This window comes from Bombus flavifrons, chromosome 6, assembly GCF_040668555.2.
Source record: "Bombus flavifrons isolate JBK064 chromosome 6, iyBomFlav1_principal, whole genome shotgun sequence".
In the NCBI taxonomy this organism is placed as follows: domain Eukaryota; kingdom Metazoa; phylum Arthropoda; class Insecta; order Hymenoptera; family Apidae; genus Bombus; species Bombus flavifrons.
Window position 1 is genome coordinate 8,048,337 of NC_138447.1, and position 17,401 is coordinate 8,065,737.

Consider the following 17,401-nt stretch of genomic DNA (forward strand, 5'->3'; position numbering starts at 1 on the left):
GACTGACTCTATGTATACCGTATATCGTATTGTTAAGTTAAGTAAAAGCTAGAGGCAGTGAGTAGAAGTAAACAAAACTAATCACATTGTACACAGCAGTTTCAGCTATTGGTTGATAGTCGCTAATGAATTATGATTTTTACGAACGTTTTGGATATAAATTTGCACGATACATCTGGTCTTTTCGCTTAAGAGGTTAATGTACGAAAAAAGGAAAAGAAAAAAAAGGAAAGTTGTGAATCAACTAAGAATTTAATCACGTAGTTTTATTTATCTTTCCAGGCTTGACTCATTGGATCACGAACTTATGACGTCCATACGCTGCACAAAATATAGATGTCGTTTTTATTTCGTGATTGGGTGATTTCAAATTTCGCTCCTAATTTACACATCGATATTGTTAAACATAAAGCCAAGTTCATGCGAAAGCATTACAGTACTATATTGTACATAATTTAACCAATCAATAGCGACTACGTAGTTACCGCGTAGATTTTGCCGCGCAAACGTTACGGTTGTCGCTTAAAAACAATTAATTGAATATATTGGTTATTTTGACATTGTAAGTTAAGTACTATTTATTGTTAGTTCAGTTATTCTTCCTGTTTTTACATTGACGTGTTAGAACGTAAAATATTTTATGTTAAAGGTTCTATAGAAGAAGTTGTTAATACTTTATGATTTTTTGATACTAATCTATTAACAATTATTTACAATTATTAATGTTTTATCGTCTACATATACTTAATAGTATCATTAAATGTTTGATAATATCGAAACATAACAAATTATAAGTAAGGAGGTTTTAAACGAAAACAATTATTTAAACAAACTTTCATGTAATTAAATCAGCTGCCATCAAACCTTGTTATCAAATAAAGTAAATTTTAAATTTATTTGTTATAAAGAAATAATGTTCTCTAATTTCTATTATTTTTGTATTTTCTACACTGATTCAATTTATATGCATATACAAAAATTTTCATTTTAGATAAATTTATAAATAATGATTGAATCTGACCAAAGTGACAAAGAAACACAGGATGAAATGCCACCTTCAAAAATTTCTGATAATCCTGTAGATACAACTGAACTTAGGCAGAAAAGGTTACGCGAAGAAACCTCAGAGGAGGAAAAATTAGATTTACCTTCTAAGAAACTATGTACATCTATTGATGAAAAAATATCTGAAAATATTTCAGAAGCAAATGGTACTGCTGAAGAAGTAAAAGAAAATTCAAAGAATATAGATATTGATAATAAGAAGGACAAAATTAACTTAGTTTCGGAGGAAAATAAAAATGAATCTGCAAAAGAATCACATGTTGGAGTATCTGATATTAAAAATAATGAAATATCAATTACTAATGATATTGCAAATAAAAAAGAAAATGAGTCTAATATTTTAACAGATATAAAGCAGCAGGTAATGCATAAATTATGTATTTAAATTTTAGGCTACAAGCAATGCTAAACGATATATATATTAATATTCAAAATATTACATTTTTTAATAGTTTGCATTTATTTTTTTGGGACAGGGAAACCTACACTTAGAAACTATATCAAATTTTAATACAAATAATGCAACAATAGAAGAAAAGACAGAAGTGGAAGAAGAAGATAATGTTAAATCAAAAAAGAAAAATAAAAAATTTCAAATTGAAGATGCTGAAGTAGTGGAAGGTTTGGAACTTTCTGTAGAGTGTGCTAGTGATAAAGAATCTTCAAGTTCTTCTGAAAGTGAAAGTGGAAAAGATAAACAACTTAAGCCAAAAACCATAATTGTAAAAGCAAAACCTAATGATTCAGAACTTGATGTTAGTTCTTCTGAAGCAGATAAATCAGATTCACAAGAGACACTTGAAATTAAACCTAAACAAACTGAAAAGAAAGAGAAAAAAAGAGGTAGGACTTCTTTCAGCAAAACAAAAAATACTGACTCTGAAGAAAATAATGATGATATTTCCGATGAAGATTATAGTCCAAAAACTAAGAAGAAACTCAAGAAAGCAGGAGCAAATAAAAAATTTACAAAATCAGCCACAGAATCAAAAAAGGGGGGAGATAGAATGAGAAAGAAAGTTAAGAAACCCGTTGAAAATGTGGATGGTGAAGATGAAAATTCTAATATAACAGAGGATCTAAAGTCAGAAGAGAATACATCTGATAGAAAATCTGTGAAAAGCAAAAGTGAAAATGAAAGTGACAGTGAAGATGATTCTCAAAATGAAAAAAGTAAAACCAAAGTAAGTTTAATAATATTTCTGCATCATATTTTATGTTTTCAAAATTATGTTTTTATGTTCTTCTAGAAACCTGAAGATAACAAAAAAATACAGTTGTTAAAAAAATATATTAGACTTGCTGGAATACATGTAAAATCTTATAATGATCTTTGGGCTAGTTGTAAATCAAATGCTGCTAAAGTAAGGTGTCTTAGAGAGTTATTAGCAAAAAATGGAATTAATGGCAGACCAACCGTAGAAAAATGTAAAAAAGCCAAAGAAAAAAATGAAAGCCTTAAGGATGTTGCTGAGTTAAATACTAGCAATATTATTTCAGAAGGTTTGTTACATTATAAAACCTATAAGAAATAAATATCTTAATAATAAAAAATTTCAGGACGTGTTACACGTGCTCAGAGAAATAAGGAATCAACAAAAACACCAGAAACGCCTACAAAACATCGTGAAGCACGCAGTTCATTTAAAAGAGTTTTAACCGTTGTTGACAGTGATTCAGAATGAAGTGTTATGAACTTTTAACCCTTTAACCTACGACGTCGAGTTACTCGTGGTACGTCCTTCGTGCTACATGCGACAAACATTTCTTTTTCTTGGCCGCATTCAGACGTGTAGGTATATTTTCTTGAAAAATATTAGAAAGATATCCTTAAAAATCTTGTTCAATGATTAATTGGTAGTAATTATTTATCAAATATCTTGTAACATAAACTTCGAACGCTCAGACAGATAGTGAAAGGGTTCGACGTCTGACCGACCCTGCCGATGGTTACGGTACGTGCTGTTGGAACTTAAATTGTAGGGCAAAGGGTTAAAGAAATTTGTAAAACATCAATATTATTTGTTTACTTACCTTCTGTGGTAAGTATATATGTCATATTTATTTTCTTAAAAAAAAAATTGTGCACACACATACATATTACATATTCAGAAAAAGCTGGTAATCAATGAATTTGATATCAAAAGATATATTGAGATTACGAGATTGAGATATTGCAGTAAAAAGAACACTTACATAAAAATTATTATAAGAATTATTTATTATAATGTAAAAGATTTTATAACAGATCTGCCTTTAAACTTAGAATGTAAAAGATTTGTATATCTCAAATTGATTTATGTCTTTTGGATATGTTTAATTAATTTTTGATGAATTAAAATTAATTTTTTCATGAAATTGTACAGAATAAGAAATCAAAATAATAGAATAGCATTCCTTTTTATTTCGGAGTTTATAAAAACATTTAGAGCTTTTAATAAATATATTGCTTGTAGAGCTCTAGTTATATATAGAAATTAATTAATATTTCTGGATTAAACTTTATATAAAATATAATACAATATGCGTAATTTTATATATAATTTATATTTGCTTAAAATTCTCTTTTACAGTTAAAATTACAGTTAAAATTATACTCATTTTATTAATTCATTTGCAAAAGTTATTATAGAGCTTCAGTAATAAAATATTCTAACATAAAAGTAATGACTAAAATAAGATAAAGGTCAAATTGTTTTATATATTATCTTTTATAATAAATTGTATAATGACTTAAAATGTAATATAAATGTACGTATATAACGAATATTTGTTAAAAAAATGATTTAGATACTTAGTAAAAATATATATTTTTATACACATAATTGTGTACAATGTCTGTTTTTCAATATGATATACATTTCATACTAATAAATATGTACAACAAATAAAGCTACATAATGCACTGTATTTTATAACAAATGACACAATATTAAAAAAAGATGCTAGAATATTAAAAATAGTATAATATAAAGTAATATTTCCTGATTAGTTATTTAATTTGTGGATGCAAAAAGTTTGAAATACATTCCTTACTACAAAATATCTTTTTCTCTTTAACTGCGAATCTGCCATTTAACAAATTTTTATTACAAATATAACAACGGAAACATGCTTCTGTTGCGTGAAAATTTAAATCTTTAACAGCAACACCTTGTTGATCTGCTGCAATTACTTTCTCACACATGTTACACGTTTTTGCATATGTTTTTTGATAACACAAGAGACATAATGGACGATCATTTTCTGTGATGTACTGTTTCCCAGCCAATGGAACATCACAATCCCAACAGCAAAAATGTTTTACATGATAATTATGTCCTTCTGCGACAGTATACTCTCGCACAAAAATAAGCTGAAAAATATAAGATAATATAAAATTTATTATTATGAAGTAGAGATGAAATTTTTTGGAAAACTTTTTAAGTATATTGTACATACCTCATCACAAGCAAAACATCTAGGAATTCCTAGAAGTGTTGCTAAATCTCTACCACAGTATAATTTGTTTTTATAATAAAAGTATACCAAATCTACTAATAATTCATTACACATACTACACATGAAACACCCTGGATGCCATACTGCATTTTTAGCTTTGTCCGTAATTACCGCAACATCACCAACATGGAACCCTTCTTCACATTTATGACACTTTTGTGATTTAGAATCTATTGTTAATTCCTCCATGACACTCTTAAGATGTGTTATATTTGGAACATGGTGTTCCAATTGTTTTGCTGTAGAATTAGTTTCATAAGGAAAAATCTGGTTTTCCAATTTCTCAGAATGAAGGGTGGTGGATGGTGTTGTAAAGCTATTTACTGTTGCTTGATAATTATTAATATCGAAGATCTGTGGATATATTTGTGGTAATGACGCTGATGAAGGAAATGAATTTTCCACTACTTTTGAAGGAGTTTGTGATTTACTTTCTGTTAGATTTTCTATGTTGAAACCTGTAGAATACAAAGGATCAGATTTAACTAAGTTTGAATTGGTTTTCATTATTTCCATTTCTGCTTTTATTGGTCCAGAATTATGAATATCCTTTTTTACTTTTTGAAGTTCATCTTTTGATGGAATTGACATTCCAGGATATTTTACACTACTAGTAGTAACTGTTTTATCAGCTCCTTTATTTGTGTTTGTGGGAATATTTTCATTTTGTAATCCAAAAGCAGTGTTTCTACATAGTGAGTTGTTTGAATCTGAACTCCTTGCGAAATTGGGAATATTGGATAGTACCTGCCCTTGATTTTCTTGATTACTATACTTATTTGTGAGCTTTTCGCGTATATACATTAGACCCTTTTCGTCTAGTGTACTTCTAACTATATCATTTGCATGCACTGTACTAGGTGGTAGCAAAGCATCTGCTAATAGAGCTTCTACAATATCAACATTATCATTTATTGGTTTTGAATGTATCAGAGAGCTGGATGGATTTTTTAGTACATCTTTGTATACTTCTTTGTGATATCTTGATGGACTACAAAGTGATGTCACTTCAGAATTAACATTTGTGACTGCTGCATCATTTAAATACTTCAAGTTTTCAGTTGTTGACACATCTTTTGCAATATCTTCACTATTACTTTTATTAATTTCATCACCTTTATTGATTATATTATATTTTTCAAGAATTGGAATATTCCTAATATTACTACTGTTACTTGTATCTAAAGGAGTAGAAAAGTTATGTACATTTAAATTTTCATATAAATTCTTCTTAGGTGAACTTTTTGGAGCAAAACTGCTTGGTGTACGTAATTGAACAAAGCTTGGTGCCACATTAAGTTTATTTTGTGGACTATGATGTTGCAGATCTGTTGCATTTACAGGTGTTATTAATGATCCATCAAATGGACGAGCACTTAATATCTATAGTAAATAATATATATATAATATATTAATAAATAAATATATATATTATTAGATTTAATTTATATATAATCAAATTTAATTGGTGATTAAATTTCTAATGTATAATAATATCTTACCTTTGTCACTGTTCCTTGTCCCACATATTTTTTTATGTTTTCTAAATACCTCTCAAATTGTTTTTTCTCTTGATCACTTAACTTATCACAAGTTTTATAATCTATGTCATGAAGAGGTAACTGTTTTTGTAATAATTGTCTCCTCAGAGCTGCACCAGGTGATCCCTTAATGGGTAATTTTTCCATAGGTAAGGCTTTCATATAGTCTACAGCAAGTTCTTTTGTTGTATCTGGTGGCACCCATTCAAATGCTTCTTCTGCGTGTTCTTTTCCACTGTTTATATGTAATACTAAAAAATTTAATAAAAAGGTATTATATTGTATATATATTGTGTATATTATCTTAATTTAGTGGTATTTACATATTGATTTTTTCTTATATTTTCTTGAGGTCCCAAACAACAAATCAAATTGTGGAAAATCGTCATCATCAACATCATGATCATCTTTACTGCATTTACAATTTTTACAAATTTTTCTCCAAAAATGTAAATCCAAACCTGGACATGCAGCTTTACAAAGAACACAAGGTGCTCCTGCCCCAGCCTCATGTGCCAATCGAGGCTGAATAAAATGATTACAATGATTTAAAAATTTCAAAAGCAATTAATTTTATTAATAACCTCTAGAGGATTAAAAATTGTAGGTATTTATAACTAATAAATTCAAATAAAATTTTCTACGGTTGTATATTATTTTTAGTTTACTAAATGTACTTAATGATTAAATTGTTTTGAATTATATATAAATAATAATAAAATGAATAGTAAATGTAAACAGATATCATATTACAAAGGAAAACGAAAAAATATATCTCTAAGTATACTCTAAAATCGCTTCTTTAAATTCTCACTTTTCTTTTTCGATTTTCCAATTCTAGCAACCATTTCGGACGATCATTTACATCTGTATTATTCATTTCTAATCAATTTCTTATCTTTTATTATAAAAATTGAAATTATATTTGTTACACCCAGTTGACACTTGCACAAACGTGTGACTCATCACTATGCCACATTAAAGCAGTGCTTATGTCCCCCCTTCTACTATACTCGATAAGTGGGGCCCACTCACATAATGAAATCTTCCTTCAAAAAGATTTCACATATACATACACTATATATCATACATTTTCACAATACTCAGAATACTTCACATATTCAATTCAGAGTTCAGTGTTATCTTATTATGTAGGAAAAGATATATATTAATATTTTTTATTTATCTAACATGTGTAATATTTGGTATAAATTATTTTCTTCATTTTTATAAAAAATTTTTATTGTAAAGAAAATTAAAATATACTTATTTTAACAGAGAAGATTTGTTATAATTTGAGTAGTACTATCAATAAATAAACTATACATGAAAATAATACAAATGTTTGAAGAATTCTATAATATATACATGCTTCTTTATCTGTATACTGAATATATACAAAAAAGGCTCATTTGAATATAACTTCAGCATGTATTGTTTACCTTCTGCCATATCCATTAAATTTTTCAATCAGTTCCAAAAGCGGTATCAAATTCTTCTTGTGAAATCTGAAATAATTACTCTTCTTTAAAAATATATATTTATATATATTTATTTATTATTAATATATATTTAATTTAATATATATAATAATTTAATATATATTTAATTTAATATATATAATAATTTAATATATATTTATTTTTTAAGGAAATTTTCATTTCAAAAATTATATTAAACGTACCTTTTTCTTTTTTAACTTTTTAATTAATGCTATGTCTTTTGCTAAATCTTTGATATCTTGTTCATTCATCTTTTTTTTTCGCTTTTTTGTTGAGTTTTCTGACATCTTCTGCTTCATTTTTTTCTCTTTCCTTTTTTTACGGTTTTCTTGCTTTTCCATTTTCTTTTTTTTATTTTCAGACCATGGTTCAGTTTGTTTACATTTACGTTTCTGTGCCTTAGGCCATACTCCGGTGTCTCGAAAAATCTTTAATTTTTCTAAACGACTTTTTTCTTTTTGTTTATCTGAATATGTAATTGAATTGATATCAGTATCTTCTTCTTGAAAATTTGACATATCTTTTCCTTTAAGTTCTGGCATACGAGGCATTCGTAATAACCCAAAACCCATTGCGAGCTTCCCTAGATCAATATCTTTCAATCTTAATATTAAATTACATTCATGCTTATTGTATGCCTGGACATATGATACAAATGCTCTGTTGGCTTTGTCAAAAAGAGAGCGATCATGTTTTTGTAAATTTCTCATACATATTAAACACTTTTTGTATGAAATAATGGATGGCTCCAAAACTATTTGCTGTAGATCTACTTTTTGATTTCTTTTAATAAATTCTACGTATGCATCTTCTGTTTTTAAGAGAAATAACAATGCATTTCCTTCGTTACCTATTCTAGCAGTTCTACCACATCTAAAGCAAGTTACAACAAAATTATAAATAATAAGAAATTTTAAAGTTAGATCTACTCTTACCTATGAACAAAACTACTTGCTGAACATGGAGGATCATATTGTAATACCCAATCAACTTCTGAAATGTCAATACCACGAGCCATTACATCTGTACAAATTAAAATTCCACTTTCAATAGATCGAAAATCGTTGAATACTTTGTACCGCTTGTTTTTCATTTTGCCATGAATTGCAAATACTTGAATAGTCGGCAACATTCTAAAACCAAAACACGTTATAAGATGTATCTTGACAGAAATGTACCTAAATGGTTTATAACTTACGTTTGTACAACATGACTAAAATAATCAACACAAGCACAAGTAGATAAAAAAATCATATATTTTAAATTAGTCCCTTTACGCTGAATAAAATCTATCATTATAGATAATTTATATTCAGCATTTACAATGACATAATTATTTATTAAATTCGAAGGTGTAGAAATATTTGGTTTTTCTTTAACAGTTATCAGAGCTGGGTTTCTAAGTCCAGCTCTTATTAACTGCTGCAATTCCTTTGTTTGAGTTGCAGAAAATAAACCTGTTCTTCTGAGACGTGGTAAATAAGATAATATTGTATCTAACGTTGCAGAAAATCCTAGATCTAATAGTCTGTCAGCTTCATCTAAGATCAGTACTTCCTATAAGTAACATTGCTAATAATTAATTTAAACAAAATATTACTATTAAAATATATTTTATATTTAAATATTAGTTACCAAAGATTTTACATATGCTGTCAAGTTTACACTTTTACAATTAGTCAACATATCTTCTAATCGACCAGGTGTGGCCACAATAATATTTGCTCCAGCCTTAAGTCTATCTGCATCTTCTGCAATTGTTGTACCACCAACAAGTAATACTTGTTTTAAATCTGGTATATTGTCTAGAAACTTTTGCAAAACTTCATTTATTTGGATAGCCAATTCTCTTGTAGGACTGATTATTATTGCTCCAATTTCTATAGGTTTCCATTTCTCATTTCTTTTCTGTTTTAAATTTAAGTAAATAATGATTATTTTTTTACCCAAAATATATAAATATGTATTAAACAAAAATAATCACACGTTGTAAATTTTATATGATACCTGCAATATCTCTAAGAGTGGAACTAAAAACGCAATTGTTTTTCCACTCCCTGTTACTGCTTCTGCAGCAACATCTTTTCCTTTTAGTAGTAATGGTATGGAAGCTGCCTGTGTATAATTAAAAATATTTCAAATTTACAAAATTTGTAACTATTTTAAACTATAAATATTATTTTATCAAAGGATTCAAATCTAAAATTTTTCATAACTTTATAATTTTGATTGCTATAATTTACCTGCACGGGTGTCATATAAGGAAAGTTCAACTTTTCAATGGTTTTTAATACAGAATCACTTAAAGGCAACTCTAATTCTTTCCAATTTTGTGTTTTCATTATGAATTGTAAAATTTTAAGTTAAAGTAAGTTAAAAAATTAAAAAATATATAATTTTAACGTTACTTTTTTTCAAACATAATTTAATAGAGTTTTATAGGTTATGTTGAACATGCCATTACTACTAGTATAGATTACAATGTAAATCAGATTGTAGATGATTTATACGTACATATAGAATACCTTAATAACCTTATCGTAGATTTTTCAAATATCATTTGTATAAATCAATTTTTAGTTTTAGCATATATTTAATATTTTTGAAATGTGTTTACTGTGAGATGTGGAAACTTTATATTAAATTAAATGTAAAATGTAACTATAAAAGGAAAGAGATATAAATAAAACGTATTCAATAAGTTTTCGTGATTAAAATTTAGATCTTGAAACATTTTATAGGAAGTTAAAAATAAATAAACCATCATGTACAAATTGGCTTTTAACGCATTGAGTTTATTTTGATGTTTTTTTTTTAAATCTCTTCCATATAAAATTTGTGTCTAACGATGCCACACATTCAACTATCTCTCAGATAAGGATCGTCCTTGCCTTTATTTCTTTTATGTACACGACTAGGTCTAAGGCCGTAATTCAATTTGTTTTTTTTTCAATGCCATACTATCTGACAGTATTTGTTTATACACAAGAGGTACACAATATATTTAATTGTTATAACAATTTTAGATATTCGACGCAATAAATTCTTCAATCTAGTGGACAATAAAATATTGTTACCTTTCTGAAAATTTCTTCAATACTTTCCTTAATTTATAATTCATGTTATCTATAATAAAAAGTAATGCTCATTTATAAAGACATTACATAGATTACGTAATACTTATCTAAATTAAGCTTGAGAAGAAGAAAATTTAATTAAAAAATTGAATGTAATCAATGCAATGTTCCTTGTATCATTTTTAAATCTATTTCTACTACTTTTATCTATTTTTATACGAATATAAGATCGATAAATATTACTGTAAAAATGTTATTGCATAAAAAAAGGATATCGAAATTTTATATTTTAAATCACTAAACAAAAACTAATACATTTGTACCTCTTTATATATGCAGATGGTTTTTTTTCACGACAGGATCGTCTGTCGGGTCGCTTTAAACATTACTTGCCAGATCCTTTTTCTCTTATACATTTTTTCTAATTAGATTTATTCTTTGCTTTGAGGATCTTATGTATTAGCATCTCATAACAAAATCCGTTATCAACAAATCGCAAAATTTGAAAGTTGACTTCAATTATTTCAATATCATGTCATTTAATTTTGTTCAATTAAACGCAATTTGATGAAATTTTGAAGAATTATATCGACCTGTTCCTGTGCTTCTTATTCACTGCAGCAAGATATCAAATATGAAAGCGCGAGCAGAAAAATATGTCATATGTTCTATTTTTTACATTATACCAATAATCACTTTGTGTAAAAAAAAGTTTTACTCGCGTGATGTTCACAATTACTCCGTTTTTGAGTACTCAAATCTCCGAAGATACGTTCACTACCAGACTATTGGATAGCTCTCTGTATCAACCTTACAGGTTGAATTTTGGTTTAATGAATGTTTACAAAGTAGTGTGAGCTATGATAATTAAAAGTGAAATTTCTTTAATTTTAATATTTCTTGCAGTATTTTATAGTCACAGTCCCTCATTTCTTTCATTTCCTAATATAATGCATAGGCACCACCTACCAATACAATTTCGAAATTGTTTGTTTGCCAATTTTCCTTTTACATTTCATATATTTCTATAAATTAATCTCAAAGATTATGTTTGTTTTTTGTTGTAACATTTAAATTAATAATATAGTAGTACACCGTGGTAAATTGTATACTGAAATCTGTCTCATATGATTAAGATTTAAATACAATTTGAGGGACTAAATGTCATTGTGGGTCCTCTGTAATTAACTAACCCACTTCAAAGTCACTTTCAAGATGATCAGCACTTCATTTTAGGTTATTATTATTTTATAAATTTTTCTTTTTTGTAAAAGTGGCTGATTATTATCTGAATTAAATAAAACGCATACTAGTTTTGTTTTGAGTTTGGAATGATATTGCTATTATTAATAGAGAAAAGAAAGAAGAGTGAAACTTATAAAATTGCTTATAGATATATCGACGCATAGAACAAGCAAGAAAGTCATTTTAAGTGCCTAACGCCATCATGAAAGTAACTTAAATTTATAAACTTTATTCTACCTCTGCAGAATACTAGCAGTTTTTCCTTCTTTCCTGCATTTCTGATTGCAGCTACTGATTGTGTGGCAAAATCACTGGTATAGTTTGCTGCGCTCCTGGAGGTGGTTGCGGCGGTAAGTATTGCATATGCTGCGGTGGTATCGGTATATGAGGAGGAATTATAGGACACATTATTGGATAACTTGGAGCATGGCCTTGAGGAGGTGGTGGAGGATATGTGGGTTGTGGAGTACCAGGAGGATTGTAAGTGCCTGGTGTGTGTGGTGGATTAGGATTAGCTGGAGAGGGGGTTTGACTTGGTGGTTGTTGAGCAACATGAGGGTGTGGATGTGTATGTGGACCCATGTACTGAATACCAGGAGCCTGTGGTCCTGGTGAGTCATGGTGATGATAAGGTGTTGCCATATGTGGCGGTGGTGGTGGTGCCTGAACCATGCGTACCATCTGTTGATATGCTGGTTGAGTAGGATAAGGCACCTGGAATGGTGGATGTAGAGGTGCTGGTGCCATTAAAGGTTGTCCAGTCGCCGCTACTACTTGCATCTGAGAGGCTATATCTTGAGCACGATGTTGCGCATGCATTACTGGTACTGAAATAAGCAGAATAACATGCAATTTTATGATTATCTCAAAAGAGATCTATGTTTTTGGAAAAAAATTGAATATAAAACATTTATTAATAAATAGAATATTGGAAATAAGATGCAGATACCTAGATACTGACCCTTCCGGAACCTTGTCACAGGTTGAGTCGGTGGCTGACTGAACGCAGTTGGTGGTTGGCTAGTCATTACATATGCTGGCATGACTACAGTTGTAGGCATAGTTGCTCCAGTATATTGTGGTGTTTGTGGTGTGTGTGGCCTACTTGGTGTTGGTGTACTTGGAGATCGCTGAAGGTATAATATTTACATTATAATTCAATGTTACATTATCGCTAATTTCTAATCTAATAAGTGGTAGCTTACCGGCGTGAAAGCTTTAGTATTTGGATTGAATTCTTTAGCATTTGGGTTTAACGTAGATTTTTTGAAAGCCGTCGTTATTTTATCGGCAGTAGCTTCTTGTGGGGCTTGGGTTACAGGGGGGGTGTTTGTAGAAGTTTGTTGTTGTTGTTGTGATTGGGGAGGACTTGTAGATCGCAATGGTAATGGACCTGGTGGTGGTTTACTAGTGACCACAGTTTCTTCTGGAACAGTTTGATTTTGATGTGATTGCTGTTGTTGTTGCTGCTGTTGTGGAGGGTTTGGATGCTGTTGCTGTTGTTGCTGTTGCGGTTGCTGTTGCGACGATTGTGACGTTGTATGCTGATGTGATGATTGATGATGTGTCTGAGTAATTTGAGGTGAAGTATGAGTATCTTGCTGATGTTGGTGTTGTTGCTTTCTGGTAACAGGTGGTGTATCTTGTGCTGGTGTTTCTGCTAATTTGAACTCTGATGCAAATTGCCTCAATTCTGAATGTTGTTCTTCTCTACTACGTGGTGTTGGTACCTTTAATGATATATACGTTCCATAATTTTGTACACATAAAGTAGCTTAAATATAATTTATAGAAAAAGTATTACTTTTCTGTGATCTGATTTATGGGAAATTATCTCACATCGTTGTCCTTCAACAGAATTTTGTTGTTGTAATTGACCATGCTGTTGATGCGATGACTGCTGCTGTTGATGAACAGTGGTAACATTCGTTTGTGGGAATGGTGCTGGTGGTGCTTTATCTGCTTGATACACTTGTTGTCTGCCGGGCCGTTCACGCTTTTCTGTATTTATTTTGGATGATGATGTCTGTTGTTGCTGTGGTGGAAAACTGACTTGTGGTACAGAAGGTGTTGCCTGAGATTGCGGTTGTGATTGTTGAATCACAGGTACTATAAATGTAAATTTGTTTAAAAGAAAATGTACGAATTATTTTTATGTTTCTATATTTTATTGTTATGAATGTAATTAGTACCTGGTGGTGGTGGTTGTGTTGCTGGTGTAGGCACAAATGGTGGTGGAGGGTTGTTATATGTAACCACTAGTCCCAGGCTTATTGATACTGGATGTTGTACTGAAGGATGAGCACTTTGCATTCCAATAGGAAGATTCGAATTTGGAGGAATGTTCACATTTACGTTGGACGGAGATTGTTGATTAAAGACATTTTTATTAGCGGTTGCAGGTCCTGGCGAAGGCGGTGGTTCACTAGATCTCATCAGCTTTGCACTATTTCCATTTTTCTTCTTCAGTGGAGGTGGAATATATTTACCTTCAGTAGGTCTCACCTAAAATTATGTAAAATTAATAGAAGATAAATAATTTCACACTTTCTAAATATAACTATAACAGTAGCAAGAAACTGCACCACGGCTGCAAATCTCTCCTCTTCATCGCCATTTTCCAGTTCTAGTCTAGCTTTGTAATTTGGCTGTGACTCTATTTCATTTGCAATTTCTGCAGCCTTTTGTTCTTGTTCTTTGTAATCTTTTGTATCTTTTCTCTGAAGTGGTAATGTATAAGCAGCTAAAGTTGGTTCATATGTTGTTTGAACACCATACTTTTGTTCATTTTTGCGAAACATGTCATTAGCATCCCACCCATTCTAAAGTTAATTTTATATGTATACATGAATACATTACTTATGTATGTATTTAGATTCTTTTTATTATTATAAATATTATGTACTTACTGTTGTACCATCCAATTTTAAGTCATCTCCATTCATAGTAGCAGGAGGAGCATCCCAAGGTTCCAATTCTTTCTCACCAACTACACCATTATATTTACTAATAGCATTGTCTGTTCTAAACGAATCACGTATAGCATAATCTAAATCAACATCCTTGGCAGACATAGTAATAATATCTTGCGGTTTAAAAATTAATTTCTCTACTACACTTTCTACACTAAATTTTCCTGCAACTTCCACACGGTGTGCCATTTCTAAGACAACATCAAATTGGCTTGAGAAAGTGCGAAAAATACCTTCATACATTGAACCATTTAATGTTTGAATCTGCGATAATACAAATATATTACAATAAATATGAAAAGAGCTTACAAAATTTATATTTTATATGTTTTATTAATGAAGAAAGTCAGAAAAAATATGATCTTTGTTTATTCTTATCAAATAAATCTATTACCTGCACAACATTGCCAACATGACTGGTTATGGCATGCATAAAATGGGCATTATTATATACCCCTTCAGCAGCAACACATCTTTCCTGTGGACCACGAGCACGTGGTGATCTGAAAATAAAATCATATTTATAAATCCAATATTGTCTTTAAATATCAAGAAACGAAAAAGTTTAGTAGTTGAACATTTAAAATTTGTTCAGTTTGAAAGGGATAAAGAAGGATATGGAAGATATATAATGAAACAAAAGAAAAAGATACCTGTTTGTGTTTGAACGATTCTTTCTTTTGCTATTCATTTTGCCACTCGACGAGGATTCTTCGCCAGTGGTTGGTGGAATTCTGCCGCCGGTTTGTTGCGGACCTTCTCGTTTCCTAGTGGGGACCGGAATTTTGACTAATTTCCCGGTGACTACTTAACGTCAAAAAATATTTTCGATCGAATATCCCAACGCAGGGAGGTATTAACGATTTTTTTCTCCTTCAACGAACTCCTCGTTAGATATTTAAAATTTCAATTTCAAATATTTTTCGACCCCAAAATGATTGACAGGAGGTATTAACTACAACAACTACCAACATTCACGATCGGTTTTCGAATCACAATCGTTTATAGGTTATGCTCCAATGGTTATCTAAACACTCGTTCGCGAAAGTCTAGCGCGTGCGTGACTTTCGGATTTTGACAGACACAGGAGTGTAAGCAAAGAAAGCAGGAACACTTTGTATTCGAAGAGACGTACGGGGGAACACGGTCTGCTCGACACACGATATCTTGCTAGTGCGTGACGTAACTCCGCTCTCTTTACGCAGGAAATCACCTTTATGGAATTTTTGCGTTGACGGAGTTAAGAAACGAACAACGGTAGCCCCAAATAATGATTTCGGCCACGAAATTGTATTTCTATTTAATTAATCAACATGTGGTAAACGATAAAACTTAGCACAAGTCGCCTGATCAACCTGATCCCGGTGACTGTCAAATACAGTCGCCACCTAGTGACAAGTTAATGCAAATTCTGATAAAGATCATTCGCAATGCTCTTTCTTAAAGAACCTATTTTCATTGAGACTTCCTTTTCTGGTGAAAATGCAGCTTTAATTATTACATATAATAACCCATATATATTTAGGAAGGATTTTGTTATTGAAGATTATTCGAAAACTTGTAAATTGAATTATATTTTTCAAAATATTCCATAACATATTTATATTTCAGTAAAAAAAATCTATCAGGTCGAAAAAAAAATTGATGTGTTATATATCTAATAATTTCATTTTAAACTTCGATCAACTTGTCCATACGCATCTCTATTTCTCTCATCTCTGATTCTCGTTATAAACTGTGTGCAATTTTCGAATAATATTCTTTGTTCTATCGGAAATGAAATCGTCCACTTGACCCAATATATGTACGCCTTGAATTATCCATTCAAATCCCTTATTTATCTTTTTCTCTCTATCAGTACGGTCAGTTGAACGGCTCGATAAGGCATTTGAAAGTTCTGATGAGGCACTTTGTTCCCTCGCAAATATTTTTTCTGTACCCATCATTATCATCTGGTGGACAATTCAATAATGATATACACCTCTGAATAATTTATAATCAAGGTATAGTGTTACTTACCAAAAATATTGCAAAAAGAAGTAATAAGGACGTTTTCATTTTTTCCAAATCAATTATATGTGTAATTATATGTACAAAAATAGTATCAGAGATCAATATTACTAAAAATGTTGATGAACAAAAAGTGAATGAGATTGTATTCTCAATGCAATCTACTTAGTTAACGTTCTTACAGTTATTTAATATGTGCCAGTCTCTTGATGAATTTATTTCTCTTATCCATATATTTTTCATCGGATGGTATTTGCTGACGTTAAATAAATGGTTTATATGTTTAATATTAAGCAATACATTATTTCAAGTGATTAAGCAATTTCTTCTGTAAGCACAATCATTATGTCACAATCGATCGTCGTATCCTTTCAAAAGTTGATTGAACGATACATACATTTTTGTTCTTCCTACATTCATATATATATATATATATATATATATATTATACTCGTCAAAATATTAATTGATGAAACGGTACAATAGAA

At 30.0% G+C, this 17,401-nt stretch overlaps 4 protein-coding genes across 8 annotated transcripts; 1 reads left to right on the forward strand and 3 right to left on the reverse strand.

The window, feature by feature from the left end:
- Positions 1–70: 70 nt before the first annotated feature.
- On the forward strand, positions 71–3,541 carry LOC138180976 (uncharacterized G-patch domain protein DDB_G0278987). Of its 4 annotated transcripts, none has more exons than XM_069115384.1 (6): positions 71–201; positions 283–562; positions 992–1,426; positions 1,542–2,249; positions 2,316–2,568; positions 2,626–2,888. In XM_069115384.1, exons 3-6 carry the CDS (start codon positions 1,007–1,009, stop codon positions 2,748–2,750), a joined length of 1,506 nt encoding a protein of 501 aa, XP_068971485.1. In that variant the 5' UTR covers positions 71–201; positions 283–562; positions 992–1,006; the 3' UTR covers positions 2,751–2,888. The 4 variants fall into 4 exon arrangements, 3 of the variants coding, with proteins under 3 accessions (XP_068971485.1, XP_068971487.1, XP_068971486.1); XR_011173413.1 differs by lacking the exon at positions 71–201 and adding an exon at positions 2,976–3,541 and having other exon boundaries at positions 310–562; positions 2,626–2,857; XM_069115386.1 differs by lacking the exon at positions 71–201 and having other exon boundaries at positions 310–562; positions 1,542–1,908; positions 1,978–2,249.
- Positions 3,542–3,844: 303 nt separating this feature from the next.
- Positions 3,845–7,317, reverse strand: Tes (testin LIM domain protein). The gene is made up of 5 exons (XM_069115394.1): positions 6,922–7,317; positions 6,431–6,632; positions 6,069–6,358; positions 4,507–5,949; positions 3,845–4,420 (listed from the first exon to the last, which is right to left on the reverse strand). Exons 1-5 carry the CDS (start codon positions 6,985–6,987, stop codon positions 4,058–4,060), a joined length of 2,364 nt encoding a protein of 787 aa, XP_068971495.1. The 5' UTR covers positions 6,988–7,317; the 3' UTR covers positions 3,845–4,057.
- A 256-nt stretch (positions 7,318–7,573) lies between these two features.
- On the reverse strand, positions 7,574–9,951 carry LOC138181282 (probable ATP-dependent RNA helicase DDX55 homolog). The gene is made up of 7 exons (XM_069116012.1): positions 9,853–9,951; positions 9,617–9,724; positions 9,245–9,517; positions 8,808–9,166; positions 8,545–8,742; positions 7,792–8,482; positions 7,574–7,615 (listed from the first exon to the last, which is right to left on the reverse strand). Exons 1-7 carry the CDS (start codon positions 9,949–9,951, stop codon positions 7,574–7,576), a joined length of 1,770 nt encoding a protein of 589 aa, XP_068972113.1.
- Positions 9,617–17,333, reverse strand: LOC138180979 (ataxin-2 homolog). 2 transcript variants are annotated; one of them, XM_069115393.1, is made up of 11 exons: positions 16,923–17,333; positions 15,557–16,855; positions 15,298–15,406; positions 14,841–15,167; positions 14,517–14,753; positions 14,124–14,436; positions 13,736–14,040; positions 13,137–13,661; positions 12,893–13,061; positions 10,124–12,758; positions 9,617–9,724 (listed from the first exon to the last, which is right to left on the reverse strand). In XM_069115393.1, exons 2-10 carry the CDS (start codon positions 15,592–15,594, stop codon positions 12,220–12,222), a joined length of 2,562 nt encoding a protein of 853 aa, XP_068971494.1. In that variant the 5' UTR covers positions 15,595–16,855; positions 16,923–17,333; the 3' UTR covers positions 9,617–9,724; positions 10,124–12,219. The 2 variants fall into 2 exon arrangements, with proteins under 2 accessions (XP_068971494.1, XP_068971493.1); XM_069115392.1 differs by having other exon boundaries at positions 12,881–13,061.
- Between the last annotated feature and the right edge of the window lie 68 nt (positions 17,334–17,401).